General features: G+C 36.7%; 1 protein-coding gene across 1 annotated transcript in view; it reads left to right on the forward strand.

Annotated features, from left to right (window-relative positions):
• The window catches only part of DOK6 (docking protein 6), a 255,253-nt gene that overhangs the window by 155,104 nt on the left and 80,326 nt on the right, over positions 1 to 19,823 (forward strand). Inside the window, exon 5 of the mRNA XM_074146578.1 lies at positions 8,947 to 9,136. Within this exon, the coding sequence (XP_074002679.1) occupies positions 8,947 to 9,136 (190 nt within the window). The remainder of the gene's footprint in view (positions 1 to 8,946; positions 9,137 to 19,823) is intronic.

Genomic DNA, 19,823 nt, shown 5'->3' on the forward strand with positions numbered 1-19,823 from the left:
ATATTGTATTAATTTCATCAGAGTCCAGACATATCTGAACATAATAACATGAAGTATGCAGAAATCTTTAAGAAATTTTGTTCAAAAATCAGACATGTTCAAATGCAATTCAAAAGAAGTTCAAATGTTTATGAAGTTGTTTGCTTGCTATGAGACACAGGATTTAATTTGTAGTCTCGAACTAGAGACTACAGTTACTCAGCTACTGAGTAGCTCTCTCAAAGGGAGAGCTACTAATGTTGTAGGGCAGCAATAATGATCAGACACCACTCAAAGCATCCTATCTGCTATATGCTCATGATGCTCATTTATACCATACCATAGCATATGCTATATGCTCATTTATACCATACAGGTATAAAACTCATATGCATATGATTGATAACAGAACTATGTGTTTCTTCACAAATGCAAAGGGAAATAAATCTTGTCAAAAGCCTGTGATGTGAGAAAAATAACTTGAAATTTCTCATGCTCTTTCTGCGGTGAATTCATGTACTGTCCAGCAGCTTTCAGACATAGATGGCAAGTATTACATTTCATCTTGTTGTTGAAAGAGATCCAGTTATACACAAGACCTCCAGAAGACATAGATTAGTTCTGTTCTGTGCACTAGTCTTGATTCAATTGCTTTAGTCTAGAAATTAATTGTAGTGCTACCAACCAGTATATATGAACATAATTGACATCTTTATTATTTTAAGTAAATAAATGAAAAGAAACAAAGAGGCAAAACATGTATTTTTTGTACAAATCACATGAATAATAATGTGTGGAAAGTATCATTAGCCATATTCTTTTAAACCAAGTGGCTGAGTAGGTATAATCCAATATTTGATGATCATGCTCTGCTAAATAATTAGTTACAGTATCTCAGACAAGTAATTTTGATACCTATCAGCTTCCTTCCCTCATCCCCTTGATGCACAACTCTGCATTTTAATAAGCATGTTTGAAATTCAAAGTTGTCTCCTCAGTTGTCTTGTTTAGAAGCAAAGCAAATTCTGGCCTGGGGGGCCTTTTAATGAACTTGGAAGTAGGGGAGAGCACAGAGATTGTTACTATTGGTATGAAATCTAGCATTTTGTTCATTTAGCTGTGCTGTAAGAACCTGCAGTTGCATTCAAATTTCTTTAACAGATTCCTTCAGTAAAATCAGTTGAGTGGAACTCTGACTTCAGTTTACACTAGTTATCTTATTCTGCAAACTTGGCAGTGCCATTTCCCATATGACAGTTTTATGGAAACAATGACTAATTGGAGGGTGAAATCATTTTGTGAGCTCTGATAAAAAATACAAATTTAAAAATTATTTTCTTGCACATTTTCCCCTTATTGTATCTTTTAAAGGCATGCTATCAATAATTGTAGTTCAAAAGATACCTAAAAATCTTTCAAAACTCTACTGAGTTTTTTCTGACCTGAAACTGAAAGGTCAAAATTAATTTTCCAATTTGAAATCCATGAAAAGTGACTATATGTATGAAATGTCTAAATTCTTACTCGTGAAAATGGCAGCTATGTCACTCTCACGGTCATTTTATTATTTTTGTGTTAAATAAAAACTGTTCACTGGTATAGCAGCTTTCAATGGCATTGTTTCAAAACATTGCAAGTATGTCAACTTCATAGAATTCCTCTTGAGTTAGTCAATGTAATAATATTTACTTGAAACAGAGATGTGAGAATACAGTTTGTAAAATTTGAAATAGAATCATAAAGCCTCAGCAACTAGTTTCATGCAGGTTCTGTTGCCTGAACCATACGAGGGCTTTCTTTCAGGTGACTGAACAAAAGGTGTCTCTTAGTATCTGAGCAAGACCACCGATTGCAGTATCATGAAGACTACGGTGCCAGTGGTTTTGCAGTTTCAGATATTTTTTTGTTTTTTACATTTTAAGAGCTAAAAGCAATTGAATAAGGGTGTTATACTGTTGATATCTCTGTGATATGACAGGGTGTTAATACCATTAATCCCAAAAGAACAGGTGTATTAAACATTAATCTTATGTCATTCCACTGTCTTTTCATTTTGCCCTAAAGATTTTCTGAAATGTTTAAAATTTAATAAAGATACTTCCTTGATCATAAAAGAACTATCCTAATAAGGAGTGGGGTTTTTTATGTGCTGCTTTACATTTTCCTAGCAATAATATTTTTAATACAAAATGTTCTTAATCTGTCCAACTACTTGCCCATTCTGTTCCCTAAATGACATTTGCATGATGTGTGTCATCTACTTGTAAGGGTCGAGTAAATTAGCTATCTCTGGAAAAAACAGGAAGTTTTCTGTTGTGTGGGTTTCTGATTTAGTCGCTGTGTATGACCACTGTAGCCAGTACCTTCACTTTGCAACATTTATAATAATTTTCTTAATTGTTATTGTATATGCCCTGGGACCATAAAAGCTCATTGCTATGTGATACTTATATTGTTTATACCCAAGAACTTACATTTCAGAAAATACCTGTCAAGGAAAATATGTGTGTTTGCTATGATTTATCTAACATCTCTTTTTGTTACATCTGGGCCTGTTTATCCTCCCGCTCTTACTCTTGTGGTTCTCCTGAGATGGTCTTTCGATTTCAGCGGGGAAGACACCTGATTCTCTATGACACAAATGCAACAATATGGTTTGCAAAATGGTTTGTTCCAAAGGCTGGCAAAGTTGCTGTTTGGTGTGCAAATGTCACAGCTAAAAGGCCATGCATTCATGGGGCATTTTTGTCACAGGAGGATAAATGTTTACAGTAGTGCAGCTATCTGAAAGAGACGTTCCTTTATAGTTCTGAGTTGTTCAGTAAGTACCAGTGAGATCTATTTTATTGGTTACACCCTTGCTTGACCCTCCAGCACCAAGCAATTCTGCAGTGGTGATAGCTAAAACAGCCAAACTATAGATCTGCACTGGTTATAGCAGAGACCTCTGGCTATTGAGTCTCCTAAGAAGAATAGAGATATTTAAGCAATTCTTGTGCAAAGCATACCAGTAACAGAAAGCTTCTCACTGGATTTCATCTCTATTACTGCTTTCAAGAAGAATTACTGCAAATCTTACTGTGTAAACTCCATTGTGGAAAATGTCCTTTAGGTGGTTTTGTTTTTATACTTAAGGCTCACAACTAATGACTGCTTAGTTTGCAATGATAAACAGATTCCAATAAAAGTGAGACTTGAAATGGAGCTTCTGTTACTCTCCAACCATTTTACCTTCTCTCTCCTACAAATCTAAGTGATTTGTTTGTGTTCCTCAGCCCTATAGCAGCAAGCCTGTTTCTCTTTAAATTTCTTTTCACACGAAACACAGTCTCTTACTGTTTATGAAGGTCCATTTAGATTATTTGATAAAGAATGAAAATATATTATTAAATCAAAAGCAGTAAATACTACATGATCAGGTAACGAATTTAGTATAATGGCAGTGGAGCTGTATATACAATGATAAGACAAATAATAATACACATTTATAACTCCAGGAAAGAAAATCTGGACTCAGTTGGATCTGATAACACTGTTGACAAGTAGTCTTCTAAGCAATATCATATGATACTTACACACACATTTATTATTCCTTAGGTTTCTCAAGCTGCTGCTAGGGAAAGAAATGTAGAGTGCAATATTCATTTGGAAGAACTGGAAACTTCCTTTCCAGCTCTCAATGCATTTGGAAGCATTTTGTAGTCCACACCAAAATATGACAACAAAAACAAATCTGTTTTCTTAATATACCTTTGCCTGCCTAGCTGTCATCGTATCTAGAATTTTGTCCATGCTCATGATTTTTTTTCAAAATATCAGTTTCCAGTGTGTCTCTGTATTTTCATTCTCTATAAAAGGAGATAATTACAAAGAAGTCATCCAAATGGACAGATCCAAACAGTCATCCAAACAGACTATGTTTATGTGAAAAAGAAATCAAAATATTCAACACAATATTGGTTAAAAAAGCATTGTATGTAGACAGTGCTACTAAATTCACTCTTTAAGACCAAGTGCTTCTCTTTGGTGAAGACTATTCCTATCTATTTTGAATACTAAATAATAACACTAAACTAACTGAATACTTGTACTAAATCATATTCCATTATTTTTTACTTGTAAAACTATTGTAAACAATGAAGAAAATAGGCAAAGGCAAATTTAAAAATGCAAATTTTTTCAGCTGAAAAGGCCTGTTCATCTTTTGCTGCTGTAGCACATTCATTGTTAGTCTCATGTTTGAGATGTCAATATGATGCTTTTCTATTATGTGTGCTGGTGCTTTGTCTTTTTTCTTTTAATACATTAAAGCTAATTTTGATTTTATAAGTCTGGAAAAGTTTGAAAGATAATTGATTTTTTACTCTTACTCCCTGCCTAATATTTAAATTAATACCTCATAAAAATTCCTTGTAAAGTTTTTCCTCTTTTTCCTAACATTTCTTTTACCTTCCTTTTTTATTTAAAAAGATTCCACAGTACAGTAGTATTGCTTCCTGGATTTTAATTGCAAGAAAATCATTAATTTCTGTTAGTAAAGATGTAACGTTTCATAGTGAACAACGTCCTTGAATCCTCAGAAGAGGATTATGAGTTATTTCTTTATGCTGCATATTGAGATTAAAAACTACAGCCAAACCATAGAGACTTTGTAATTATGTTCAGAGAGCTGACTTCTTTTAGGGCATTTTCTAGGGTCTGTAGAATTCCTGTTTGTGATTTGCTACATAAAAGCATTTTGCATGTTTTTTATTCATTTTCTGTTATCCTTAATCCCTTTTTATACTTTGTGGGTTTTTTTTTAAGTAAACCAAACATGGCTTTATTCAGGAAAGAAAGGTGTTTACAGTTTTAATGGCTGGTTAATCCAGTGAGTTTTCAGATTCTTCTATACCTTGCTGCTTATCAGTGAAACAAATTAAAATAATTGATTTATAGCAGTCTTTATATTTTCATTGAGATGTTAATAAACTGTTCCATTCATTTTAATGGAATCAGAGCAGAACAATTATAAGCAAAGGGATAAAATGAATTCTGAAGTCCTGGTTCCTCACTGAGTAAAGCAGGAGAGAATCATTCTAATAGACCTGAAATATGATCAAACACAAAATTGTGACTTCAAGACATAGATCTCTCTTTTCACCTGAAAATTAGCTACAGAAAGTCAGCAGCAGAAGTCTCATAGATGGTGAAGGAGTTTCCTCCAGATAGAAACTGAATGTTTGCTTTTGAAGCCTCTGCTTGTAGAGATCCCACCAACCTGACTGACTCCTTCAATAAGTACTTTTTTCCTCACATTAAAGCTGAAATGAAACAAGCTATCTGGATTGCAAGATTGCAATGTTATCTGGTCAATTTTCCAACAGGGATGATTTAAGCAAAGGAATCCAGTGGTAAAATGGCAGAAACGGAATCATTGGCGTCACAGTCATTTTACTTCCCCGATACAGCTGGACTTTGAGCTGGAAGACAGCATTTCGGAGTTGCTGCCAAGTCTCTGTCTCAGTCAATATGCTCGTTTTAACAAAGACTCTTATGCTCCTGTGCTCTCGAAAACATTATTAAAGGTCATATTCTTGCCAAAGCCCAAATGCTAAACACCTTTATATGCACAAAGTGTATGATGAAGCATTGCTCTGCTTATTCAAGGAGATGGGAAAGAGCAGTTACACAGAAAAGAGCGGAATAAGTGTGGCAATATATCAGCATTTTTTTCTCATTCTGGCTCCCCCACTCTCTGAACTTTGCTCTCACCAATTTTAGAGGAAGGAGGAGAATAGTGATGCTGAATGCTGAGGAATGGCACCTGCTCAGTCTCAGCCTTGTCTTTTCCAACAGGATAGCACCTACTTCTATTTACTACCCAATGGACTGGTATGGTCTCATCCCACTCATATGCAGGTAGTCACTGACCCACAGAGATGCTAAATATCCTATTCAATGTGATTCAGAAGATCTGGTGACAGAATTCAGCTGGGATTCCCAAATCTTGCCTATGAATATTTGTTATTGCCTGGTTGTTATTGTTCAAGGGCAAAACTTGCCTCTGAAAATGGAACGATCGTATTACCATTACCTAGATACATGTTCAAATATTTTATGAAATGGAATAAGTGGACCCTGCATTTTAATTCCTAAAATCATTTAGTAGTGTCCACGCCTTTCCGTGTCCTCAGTCTTCCACTACTCTAAAGTCCTCCGTTTTGTTTCAAAAGCAAATATATCCATCCTCAATCTTCTTCAGCACATATGTTTGTACACTTGCCACTTTGAGTAAGTTCCAAGGGATCAAAGTTTTGCCCTGCAGAGGATGTTCAGTTTAATCAAACATACTTTCTTTAATCCATGACACCTCACCTTAGATGCTGACCTCCCATGAAAAGTTAGCAAATGACTCCTGACAGTTTGAGGATACCATGTGTCCTGAATACCCTTCATGATATAATATTGTCAAACACTTCAGAAAAGTTGAGCGTTTCATGACTATCCTGGTAGCTTCTAAAACAAGTTGAAATATTCTGTGCCTTCTACACAACAGTTTAATGTTTACTTCAGAAAATAATTGCACCTTTCCATTTTCTCTGCTGTCTGAGACGATGCCAGTGAAGACAGGGAAAGATTTTGATTCTCATATAGTAGCCCCATTCAACCATAAACACATTGTGTGATTTCATGTAATATAAAGGGGAAACTGAGAGTACCAGCTGATATATTGGTCATCTGTATCTTTCTTTCAAATAGAGGAGGTAAGTAAAAGGAAGGAACAGCATGGCAGTGCAAAACTGGAGTCTAATAAATGATAAAAGCACAGCTGTGAAGCTCCTAGGCATTTTTGCGTGACCATCACAATGACATATGGATACTGAAAATGATCATACATATATAAAAATATATATAATTCCATTTCAAAGTATAACTTACCTTGTTCTCCACCATTCCCTTCCAATGCAGTCATTGACCCATACTCCCATGTAAGTCGTTCCTTTTACTCCAGTAGGGGTTAGGTTAGACCTGTGCCCAATACATTCCTCTGAGGATTAAGGGAAATTCTTTGCAGTGATCTCAGCAGCACCTGCTAATCTATTTGTACTGTGTGTCAGAAGACTTTCATAAAACATTAGGAGTTTCACACTTGGGACCTTAGTCATAAAATGAAACTTTTAGGGCTAACACCCATTAGTGTGATTAATGAGAACTAGAGCCTGGGAGAAGAGGCTGACTTGCTATGAGACTGAATGAATCAATTGGGGAATCATTAATAGAACAAAATTAAATCAACTGAAACAGAATAACACTGGGGATGACAAGTTTACTTATAGCTATGCAGGACAAAAATTCTTACTGTTCACCCAGCAGTTCCCTGCTTCCATTTATTCCACAGCCAAACTTTTGCTACTTTATTGACACACACACATACTTATACACACACATACTTATACACACACTTCTAACATTTTATCTTAACTCACTTAATTGCAATATTTGTCGGAAAAGTGTATATATATATATCAAATATTTAAAAAACGAAGACATAATGTCTGTGATACTGAATGTCAAATACCATGGGAAGCTGCATCTAATTTTTACTGTTATGATAAACTTCTCTCATTTTATTCCTCTTCTGATTACTTTAAAATCTTTCCTAGTTTTTATGAGGACATCATGAGAAAATTCAGTGCAAATGCTGGATTAAAAGTGTTCCACACCAAACTCATTCATTTATTAAGTCATTGAAGACAATTTTCTCATCAGATGTCCCTTTAAAGTACATTTTCCCAGTACTGTTTATTGAATGAGCATTGCTCATGCTTATACTTTAAATTGTTTTTACCTTTTTTAGCAAGACCCTTCAGTGCTGTAGCACTGACATTTTGCATTTCTATCCTATTTCAAAAATGAAAGGAAATTATGAGAGGAAGTTGTGAATCAGCTGCACTCTCCCATATTATGCTATTAAGCCCTAAGAGTTCAGTGCCTTTAGAGTTAAAATATAGGCTAACGCTTCCAACTGTACAACCTGAAATTTAACTGATTTTTTCGTTCTTTGTAGAAGCAGATCATAGAAACATTAGTTATTCTTCAAATAAAATTGCACTTTTATTTAAAATTCTCTTGCTATTACTGTAGTTTACTTTCTTCCATATGAGTTAATGGTGTTTTATATCATCTTGGTTTTTTCCTCTTTTCCTTTTTTTTTTTAAAGATTTTTTTTTTGTTGCTTATTAAATCACATGCAATTCAGGCACTTCAGAAGATTGTTAATGCCCTTGACCTCTTACTCAATGAGTGCACGCTGCAGTGGATCTGCAGTGGAAGTGCAGCTTATAGCAATTGATGTCATGACCATAATAATATATTTTGTTAGATTAGATTTTTCAAGAAAGCAACAGATGATTAAAAATGTTATTAATTTGACAAATGATAAGGAGTTTGGCAAATAAATAGAAACTGAACCCAAAGAACATCATTATTAACAAGCTTCAATAAGTAAACCTGGGTTTGCAATTTCAAGGACAGTTTTTCTAAGGAGCAGTGGTTGTACGTACATGTTTTGCCAACAGATCTGTACTTCTGTTCTTTGAGAGAAGAGCCTCTATCTGAGTTCAAGTAATTGTAAATTTTGATTTGCAAAGAGTCATGAACCTTAATGTGAGGATAAAAGGCTTCGATTAAGTTGCTGGGGACATGTTAAAGAGGACTGTGAAGATCATCTGTGAAAGGTGTTTCAGTCTGCTGCTTTATTTATAATGAAAATGAAATGAAGATTCTGAATCCTCTCATGTACATTAGAAAGGTTTCTTCGACATCAGTGGATCTTCACCTCTGTTCAAGGCTAGAAATGTGGTCTTGATTTCTGAACCATCAGTAAATAAATACTTTTTTACTTTTTTTTTTTTTCCCAGTATAAACTCTTGCTTTAACTGGTGATGCCTTATTCTGTGGTTTGTTGTTTGTTTTTTTTTCCAGAACGATTCAATGTATACCTTATGCCTACACCAAATTTAGATATCTATGGGGAATGTACAATGCAGATCACACATGAAAACATCTATCTCTGGGACATCCACAACGCCAAGGTCAAGCTGGTCATGTGGCCTCTGAGCTCTTTGAGAAGATATGGACGTGATTCAACATGGTTCACATTTGAGTCTGGAAGGTAAGATCTAAGGAGAAGCAGCAAGAAGAAGAAATTAGCAGTGATTTTTGAGAAGTAGTCTGATAAGTTATATGAGCCCCTTGTTATAACAAAAAAAAATTATAAAAATTATAACAAAAACACGGCCTCTCCATAGACTTCCATTTATTGAATATTACTTTTCAATATATTCAACCCAGTGTTTGAAATAAACATTGATATATCTTATATTTATAATGAGCTTAAGCTTTCTCTGACTTTTATTTAACTGTGGCTGAATTGCCATTCTTAAGGTTTATGAATCTCACTGTGCTTAAACACTATTGTGGTATAATTTGAGTACTTTTGGTGTAGAAGAAATTAATTCTGGATTCTGGAAAAGGCTCATCACACAAAATGAAAGGAACAACTTCTGTTATGGTAGATATTACTCTTTTTGGCTGTTCCTGATGACTGATTGACACCCTAGAGTATAACTGCAAGCAGGAGTACAGAGAGCGTTGTGAACCCATAAAAAGGCTAGCTCTTTTTTCTGCCTACAGTTTTAATCTTCATTGCCATTTTCATCCTCTGGTCAGTTTTAAATGTCCGTGGAGCTCTGTTTTGCCCCCCTTTCATATCTTTTTAATGCATTTCATATCTTGCCATTAGGTCCACCGCCTTTTCTGCACAGAAATAATTCTGCATTTATCTCTGTCTGGTGATGTTTCACCTTGTATTTTATGGTTCTAGACTTTTCTGAGTTTGTCATTATCCCTTATGCTAAGCCTGAATTTTCTGAAGCAATCTGAAATTGCAGGTGTCTCTACTCTCTTGGGTTAACCTCACTGCCTTGTTAAAAATCTTTATACGTATTTCGATGTGTACTTCCTTATTCAATATCATTAACAAATATTCACAAAAGTAGTTGGTGATCACAAACAAAAATGTGGATCAAACAGACCCTACAGCCTAAGAAGATAAAATTCCTCTGCAGTTTCTTATAGATGGGAATTACCACTTAACTCATAATTTTGTATATCCAGATTGATGTCACCAGAGCATTTCAGTGCTCTGCTACTTTTCTGTGATGACTTCACTATTAAAAATCATGAAGACGTCATTACTTTTTTTTGTTTAATATTGTTTAACTGAAAATTAGCAATGGCTGATCCATGTTTCAATTTAATTTCAAAGATTAAGCTGTGGGAGTCATTCAAATATACAATTTTATCAAGAATAATTGGCTAAATCATTCCTTCCCCTAGACCTCAAACTACCAAATGTGAAACCAGTTCAAGCAGCGTACCTATGCAACTCCAGAAAGCAAATAAAATGCCAAAAACAATGCCTGAAACCCACCACATTATTCTGGGGAAAACAGACAAGTAAGCAGACAAAGAAAGAAACAAAAGCCCCATGATTTAGCTTTATCATCCCATTCTTTGTGAATATCCCACTCGTCTGACCCTTTGGCTAAATTTGAATTTGCAACTATGCATTTTATTAAAGGGGAAGGAGTTATTTTTGCATAAAAAGGCAACAGTTGAAGACTTACTAATGTTTGCTCATTCAGAATGAGAAGGGCAACGAAGCTGGTGAGGGGTCTGGAGCACAAGTCTTACGAGGAGAGGCTGAGGGAGCTGGGGTTGTTCAGTCTGGGGAAGAGGAGACTGAGGGGAGACCTTATTGCTCTCTACAAGTACCTGAAAGGAGGCTGTAGAGAGGCGGGGGTCGGTCTCTTCTCCCAAGTTACAGATGATAGGACAAGAGGCAATGGCCTCAAGTTGCGCCAGGGGAAGTTCAGGTTAGATATTAGGAAATATTTCTTTACTGAAAGGGTTGTCAGGCATTGGAATGGGCTGCCCAGGGAGGTGGTTGAGGCACCATCCCTGGAGGTATTCAAGAGAGGAGTTGACATAGTGCTTGGGAATATGGATTAGTGTTGGGTGGTGTGGTGGTGTGTGTGTGGGTTGCGTGTGTGGTGGTTTTGTTTTGTTTTTGTTTGGTTTTTTTTTTTTTTTTTTTTTTTTTTTCATTGGTTGGACTAGATGATCTTAAAAGGTCCCTTCCAACCTCTGTGATTCTGTGATTCTGTAATAGTATATCTGTCTGTGCATAGACCCACTTCTTTTAATTGATTCTGAAAGGAACTATCTTTGGAAATGGGAATCGTCGTTACTTAAATTAAGCTGCTAAAACTAATTCAGATTAATCAGTTGAAGTTGATTTCTTATACGTCTCAAAATGTAGGTGTGTTATTCACTACAGTGTTTTAATTATGAAAAAGTCATTCTATATGATAGTGAAATTCGTTTTTTTTTACAAGATAGTTACTTTCTGTATTGCTCTATTTTTATCTATGGCACATCAGTACAAACAAATGATGTATAGTGATTGTGTGTATTCAAGTAAAATGTGAGTTTTATCTCTCTGCTTTTTCAGACCTCCTACAGTATTTTAAATCCATACTAGTATCTGAATATCATCTTCCCCTACAATCTATGGACCGTGCAACTTGATAAAAAGGGGATTGTTTTCTTGTGCTTTATTATGAGCTAGCTCTTCCTTTATCTGTCATGCTTTATTGTCTTTGATCTGATTCCTCCCTTTTGCTTGCTTGGGAGCACTTTATCTGTCTGATTCGGAAATGCATAAAGACTAGATTTAGACTGGCAGAAAAATGTAGAGGTAGAAAATAGGCCTACAGAAAAGTCAGTATATTCAATAACATCTGAAGACTATATAGGGCAAAGCTAACACTAATTTTCAAATCTGTTGTTGATTTGTTTGAGTTTTCATTTTTATTTTTTAATCAGCATCTTTCTGAACATGCTTTTCTTTATCCCTTGATCTACTAGTACATTAATACAGTAAATTCCTGATGCATGCTGTATTATCAGAACTGAAGCCCTCATCCATGTTTTATGAGAATGTAACACAGTAAAAGTGATGTTGCTTTAATTTTTCCCTAAGGCCTAAATATTAAATGTAGACAATTGCTTTAAAGGAAATATTTTTAAATAGGTTCTTATTTTTTACTGAGTTTTAGCAGCTATGCAGTGTATGTGGTTTGCATGAACATTAAGTGTTCAGTTTTTTAAATTATCCATACCAGTTTTGGTATTTCTGTGGTTCAGAAAATAAATCCCTCCCATTAAAATAAATGGACATATTCACAAAGAGACACTATGATAAATAAATGGATCAAAATTAATCTTTTAGACAATTAAATTTATCTTTTAATAAATACATTGCTTTACATTTAAATGGGACATGGACTCAGAGGTATAAAACTAAACTGTTCACTTGTCTAATGAAATGTAATAACTACATAATTGGGATGATGTCTAAAATATGGGAGGAATGAACACAGATTCTTTTAGACTGCCAGTTTAGTTTTGCATTGGAGTTCGTAAATATGTATCTTTGCACTACCTATGAAGTTAGATCCATCATCCTTATTTTTCATTATTTAGTGAACCAATGAAAGTAAATATTTCTTGCACAGTCATTTACTTAATCTCTGTTCTTCTCTATCCAAACTCTGCTGAGATTTCAAGGAAGCACAGTTTTGTGTGTCTTAGTTCAATGCTGGATGGAGGGTTTCTCATTATTTAAAGTACCTGATTAGGGCTAATCCCATGCAATCTATCCATCGATCTGAAAATAGTATATCACAATTCCATTAGGCACTACAATAGCTTTGTACTGATTAATACTGTGCATCTAACACAGTGAAAGGGTCCCACAGTAATTCAGAGCACCTAAGGTAGGAGCCTAGCATTTCCTTTTCCAAGAGCTAGGCTTTCCACCTGATCAGCTTCAGATTGGCTTGGGGAGTTTTAATGTTGAATCATCAATGAGTCAACAGGATTTCCTTAATTTATGGACCTGTGTAATGTGTTCCAGCACCTCATTTTCATTATTTTGGGTATTGAATGTGCTGGCGACGCTATGCCTAAGAATGCAGTTGATATGCATGTTTTAAATTCACTCTCTGGAAACTGCAAAAAGCAGTTGTCCAAGCTTTCCTTTTAGTAAAACAAGATGGCTAAGGCACCTTTTTAGGACCATAAGAGAAGACTCCTAAGAATTCAGAATTGTTTGTCATCTCTCGGGGTGAGGCACTAAGAAAAGTAAACACATATGGATTCTTTGTTCCTTTTGAAATGTTCTTTATTTTGTTTTGCTGCAATTCTGCCATTTACATTAAACAATATTTCCTATGTATGGAAACTGTCTGGTCACATCAATTAAGTGCTGGCCAGAAGTATCCCAGAAAAAAGCCAAAGTCAAGCTGAAGTTAAGCATGGTGAGAAAATACAATAATGGGATGGGCTGTGGAAGCCCCAGCCAAACTTTGTCAAATAATGTAAGTTTCCAGCTGAGTGGAGAGGTGTAGATGGTAGGTATGTTATTGGAGTTTTGAGAACAGAAGGAGCCACAAATCCACGACACACTCTTTTTTTCTGAAATATATTTTCTTATATTTTGTAGACAAAATGTTGAAATTTATGTATTTCTAAGTTTATTCTTGTTGTGCATTCAGAGACACCCATTGAACCACACTAAACTATTCCGTCTTTATTTGCCTTTGATTTTGTGGTTTTTTCTTCATCAGAGAAAATCTAATGAAATGTGGTATTGTCTGTCACTTCTAAGATCTGGCATCTGTTTCTTTGGTTGAGAAAATACTAAGCTGAGGCATTGCGGAGTGGTGACATGAGAATTACTTAGGTTTTTTTTTTTCCTTTTATGCAACCCAAGACTGACTTACTCATTTTCTCAGCGGTAGATATGCAGATGGTAGGGTCATCTGAAGCAGAAAGTTCAGTGTTTGCTTCAGGCGCTACATCTGACTGAAATCTTTCATTTGTCTGTCAGTCCTCTGTGGCAATTTTTGGTGTGAATGTGAAATGTATTAGTCAATTAACCCTTAAAGTTAGGTTAGAGGAAACATCCTCTTTTTCCTTTATGTGGGGAGTGGCCCCCTAGGTATGTGCGTCATGAGACAGTTGTTCCGGGACTTCATACACCAATGTACATATCAACTCAGCTCTATACCTCCCTGAGAAGAAGCATTCAGTTCCTGATTGCTGGAGGATGAAGTGTGCCGTGGATGAAGTTTCATAGAATCATAGAATGGTTTAGTGTGGAAGGGATCTTAAAGATCATCTTGTTCCAACCCCCACCATGGGCAGAGACACCTTCCACTAGACCAGGTTGCTCAAAGCCCCATCCAGCCTGGTCTTGAACACTTCCGGGATGGGGCATCCACAACTTCTCTGGGCCACCTGTTCCAGTGCCTCACCACCCTCACAGTAAAGAATTTCATCCTAATATCTAATCTAAATCTCCCCTCTTCCAGTTTAAAACCATTACCTCTTGTCCTATCATTACATGCCCTTGTAAAATCTCCCTCTCCAGCTTTCTTGTAGGCCAGCTTTCAGTTGGCTTTCTGGGCTGCAAGCACACATTGCAGGCTCATGTTGAGCTTCTCATCCACCAACACCCCCGAGTGCTTCTCATCAGGGCTGTTCTCAATCCATTCGCCGCCCAGCCTTTGAGCATATTTGTGCTTGGGATTGCTGTGACCTTGCACTTGGCCTTGTTGAACTTTATGAGGTTTGCAAGGGCCTAACTCTCAAGGCTCTCCAGGTTCCTGTGCATGGCATCCCTTCTCTCCAACATGTCAACTGCACCACACAGCTTGGTGTCATCTGCAAACTTGCTGAGGGTGCACTGAATCCCACTGTCCATGTCACTGACAGCGATGTTAAACAGCACCAATCCCAATACGACCCCTGAGGAATGACACTCATCACTGCTCACCACTTGGACATTGAAACAGTGACTGCAGCTCTCAGTGCTACTATCCAGCCAGTTCTTTATCCACTGAGTGGGTCATCCATCAAATCCATGCCTCTCCAGTTTAGAGACAAGGGTGCCATGTGGTACAGTGTCACATGCTTTGCAGAAGTCCAGGTAGATGACATAAATTGCTCTTTCTTTATCCACCCATGCTGTAAACCCATCATAAAATGCCACCGTATTTGTCAGGCATGATTTTCCCTTAGTGAAATTGTGTTGGCTGTCACCAATCAACATTTTTCATGTGCCTTAGCGGAGGATCTGCTCCATGATCTTGCCAGGCACAGAGGTGAGATTGACTGGTCCGTAGCTCCCTGGGTCTTCTTGTTTTCCCTTTTCAAAAGCAGGGGTTATGCTTCCCCTTTTCCAGTCAGCAGGAACTTCACCAGACTGCCACAAGTTCTCAAATATGATGGATAATGGTGCAATATAATGGTGTAATAAACACCCACAACAGTGTCTCTCATTAAGGGGCAGTCCAAAATGTGAGACACTATTGTGTGTGTTTATTACAGGCCACCTGATCAGGATGGGGAAGCTGATGAGGCCTTTTACAGACAGCTGAAAGTAGCCTTGCAATCACAGGCCTTGGTTCTCATGGGGGACTGCAATCACCCTGATATCTCCTGCGAAGGCTACACAGCCAAGCACGTACAGGAGGTTCCTCCAGCGTATTGATGATAACTTCTTGACGCAGGTGGTGGAGGAGCCAACAAGGTGAGGTGTACTACTAGACCTAGTTCTGACAAACAAAGAGGGACTGATGGAAGACATTAAGGTTGGGGGCAGCCTTGGCTGTAGTGATCATGAAAAGATAGAGTTCAGGATCATGGGTAGTATGTGCAAAACAACAAGTAGGATTGAAACCTTGGACTTCAGGAGGGCTAACTTTGATCTCTTCAAGAAACTGCTTGGAGAAATCCCATGGGTTAGGACTCTGGAAGGTAGGAGAGCTCAAGAGAGCTGGAGGATATTCAAATATTTCTTTCTCCAAGTTCAGGATCGGTGCATCCCTAAGAGCAAAAAATCAGGCAAGGGAAGCAGGAGACCTGCGTGGTTAAGCAGGGAGCTTCTGAAAATGCTCAAGTGGAAGAAGAAAGCTTTCTTGGGCCCATCTTCCCTCTAAGTCTTTATTCCACAGTACTCTGCCAAGCAGATCCCTGAAGAGGCCAAAGTCTACTCTCCTGAAGTCCAGGATAGTGGGCTTGCTGTTTGCCTTCCTTGCTGCCCTAAGGATCTTGAACTCCACTATTTCATGGTAACCAGCCAAGGCTTCCCCTGAGCTTCACATTTCCCACCAGCCTCTCCTTGTTGGTGAGAACAAGGTCCTGCATAGCACCTCTCCTTGTTGGCTCCTCTGCCACTTGGAGAAGGAAGTTATCATCAGTGCAAGTTTATCACAGGTTAATCATAGAATTATAAATCATATATTATAAATCATTCTAAATATATCATCATTATAAATCATAGGCTTGTCATAGAATTTGTACGTCACTTTGGGTTGAGCAGCACCATGAGCACTCATGTGCAGCTGCAATAAATAGATCTATCATTTAATGTAAAGGCTACCTCAGAGCTATCAGTATCCCACACTTAATAGCTAAGTTTTTTAGGATCTTCTTCCTCTTTTACACCTTCCTAATATTTTCAAAAAGTCTAATTATCGGACGTGAACTTTCTGTGGTTTTATCTGTTTTCTCACTGCCTCTTCTCTTCTTTCTTGTATTCTTTCCTCAAGCAGTACATATTGCTAAAATCTGAAAATAACTCTAAAAAAAAAAAAAAAACAGGAATCACTTGTATGTATTCACCCCCTTGTTTCTTCAGTAATGGCTTAGTTCTTATTTTAGGACAAGTGGCATTTTTACCACTGAAAAAGTTTAATTAGTTCCTGGTATTTAGCAATGCCAAGGTTATACTATGTTGTAATTGTAGCGTTCCATTCCTACTTTTTTTCCATTCCAACTTCATTCCAGCCCTCAATTTGCCTCCTGCCAAATTCTTGACCTGGAATAAGTTCTGTGTTAGTCATCTGATTCACTTAAACCCTACTTAAAAATGAGCTGTGTGTTTAACTCATCTACAGGACTCTTACTCTGGTTTAGATCATGGTACCTAATCTAAGAACTCTTTTACCAGCGGAAACTAATATAGCTCATTGTAAGTGATTTATAAAGCGCTCCTTGCATTTTCTCTCTGCCAAAGCTCCTCTCACACTGCTCTAGTGTTGGTAAGTCAGAATGTGTTCCACCAAAACTCATATACAATGAAATTCTCCACAGTATAACCTAATATGGCAAACAGAAAATGAATTATATACAAGCTTTGTTATCCTAAATTTCTACTGCATGTTCTAAAATCTTCTGCTTTTTTTCTTTTTGTCTCTGTTTTGACAATTCAGCCATCATATAGACACCTACGAAACACTTTCCCCAACTGACAAAGAATGCCTGAACCATTTCACTTTGCTGTGAAAGCTCTAATTTTGATGAGAAAAGCAATGGCATCTCAAAAAAAAGACAGTATATTGGCAGAATAAAGTTACCTTTATTAAGCTGTAATTTTTTCACAAATAGATTGAGAAGCCAGTGACTCCTATGACGGAGAAGCAAGCTCTGCAGCTGAAGTTGTGTGGAATAGTAATGAACAAATTTATAAATATTAAATTGATAGAAATGAGCACATCAGTAATTCATTAATTCACCATTGCCTAAACAGTAAATTTCCTTATGAATTTGCTCTGAATGAAACATATGCAATTAGAAAAACAGTCACCTAAAGTTTGTCCAGTTAACACAAAAGACATACAGCTCAGGAAAGCTGTAGTCTCTGTGGTATTTATAGAAGTGTCTTGTATTTACATATTTTACAACCCAGAGGGTGCAGCATGAGTTTTCAAGTGATCACTAGATATCAAATATCATTGCTATAATTCAAATGTTACAAAGATTTTTAATGAAATTGCTAAGAATTGTATTATGTTTGCCAAATGTATTAGCAGACAGTATATTATGTCCCTTCTGATGATCCTGAGATAACATGAACTGTGCCCTTCAGCTGAAGCACTCAGTTTGCCTTCTCCCTTCATAACACGGTTGTATGTCATAATCAAAATAGCGCTTGTTTTAAAATATTTTGATACCAGCTGTCATTTTGCTTTCAGATGGCTTTACATCCATGCTTGGCTCCAGGTTTTGTATTTACTTACCATATTCCAATCGTCACTTTTTCATAAATTTGCTCTGCGGTAAACTGTAAGCATGCATTGCTAGATTAATATTCCTGATGCTGAATATGACTAATGAGGTTATTGCTGTGTAATCTAGGAGCAGAGAAGCAGCAGACAAAATAACTCATACATTCTTAATCATATTAGGACTCACTTGTTGTTCCAACTCTACATTTTAACGTTTGAATTCCACAGTGGGCAATAGCAAAAATTAGTCTCATATGGCAGTTGTAAATATCTTGAGATGCTGCAACACCAGGTCCTTCTCTCTCCAAGAGTCATAATAACATTTAACCTTCTACCTCAAAAAGCAGGAGGACTGAAATATCTCAGGTTTGAAATGCAAAACAATAAAAAGCCCCATTAAAATAAAATAAAATAAATAAACAGCAAACCCCAGAAACTCACATATACAAAATGCTAATAAAATTTGTAATGGTCTTCATTTTTTATATAGATACAGTAAGAGCCAGAGTGTCTATTTTAGCACTTAAATACTGTTGCATCTCTCCCTCAGCAAGCCTATTTGCATAAGCTAGTTAAAAATGCTGAAACTGGGCACCTAATTGTCTATAAAGACAGTAGGAGAGTGTTAAACACTTCTCAAAGGGTAATGCAGAAGGCCGTGTTTTGCACAGAGAACCATCTAACCAGAAAGAATGCTAAGCACAAATAAATCCTCCTTTTCTCCAAAGCTTATGAATGTAGTATCATCGATTGAAGAGGAGGTTTGAAATGCCCTCTGTGCTGTGGCTGTGTACTGTACAAACGTAGAAGGAAGTGATGAAAATGCAAAGGCTGGAATTTGCACAACAAAAGAGCCTTGTTCATGAATATGTAGGAACCTGTGCAAACCTGCGCTCGCACATACACACACCCAGCATTTCAGAAGTGTAAAGGGGCACGGTTTTAAATGTTTGTGAGCTTCATTTGTTGTCAGGAACTGTGATTCCTCAGCTTCAGCTGGCACACATGTTTATTCTAACTGTCATTCTAGTGTCTGAACAGTTGTCTCTTGTATGTCACACGTAAAAAACTGCAATGGAAGTTACATTTTTCTCTGTCTTGGGACATGATTATACTGGAATCAAGTTAAGTACAGCATGACTGCCAGTCACTACTCGTGAGCTGAGAAAGCTGCTTTAGCAGGCTGGTCTTGGAAGGTTTGCCTAATACCTAGTTTCCCCTGTTCTTTAGTGTTAATTTATTGTTCTCACAAAGGCACAAACTCATCTATAAAATACCTATTGGCATTTTTTTGATTAATTTCACTAAAATGTAGCTTTTATTGAGGATGAGAATACCCAGTAACTTTGCTTCAAAAAGAGGTCAATAGAGCCGTTTTGGCCTTTACTGTCAGTCACAGATGTATAGCAGTTCCAGAAGTAACTCTGTATTCTGGATATAATGATAGTGTGAGAGCAGAAACTAGTGTGGAAATTTCCATGGTGGTTGTTTTTTGCAGTAGTTGTACTCTGGCTTTTCATTAGTAATTTGAATGCCATTACAAACAGAGCTATATATATATATGTATATTTTATATATATATGTTTCCAAACATACTTATGTATGTGATTTCAGTACACCCAGGACTGTGTTGGAATATCTGAGTAACTGTGGAGGTTA

Source organism: Numenius arquata, chromosome 4 (genome assembly GCF_964106895.1).
Source record: "Numenius arquata chromosome 4, bNumArq3.hap1.1, whole genome shotgun sequence".
Classification (NCBI taxonomy): Eukaryota; Metazoa; Chordata; class Aves; order Charadriiformes; family Scolopacidae; genus Numenius; species Numenius arquata.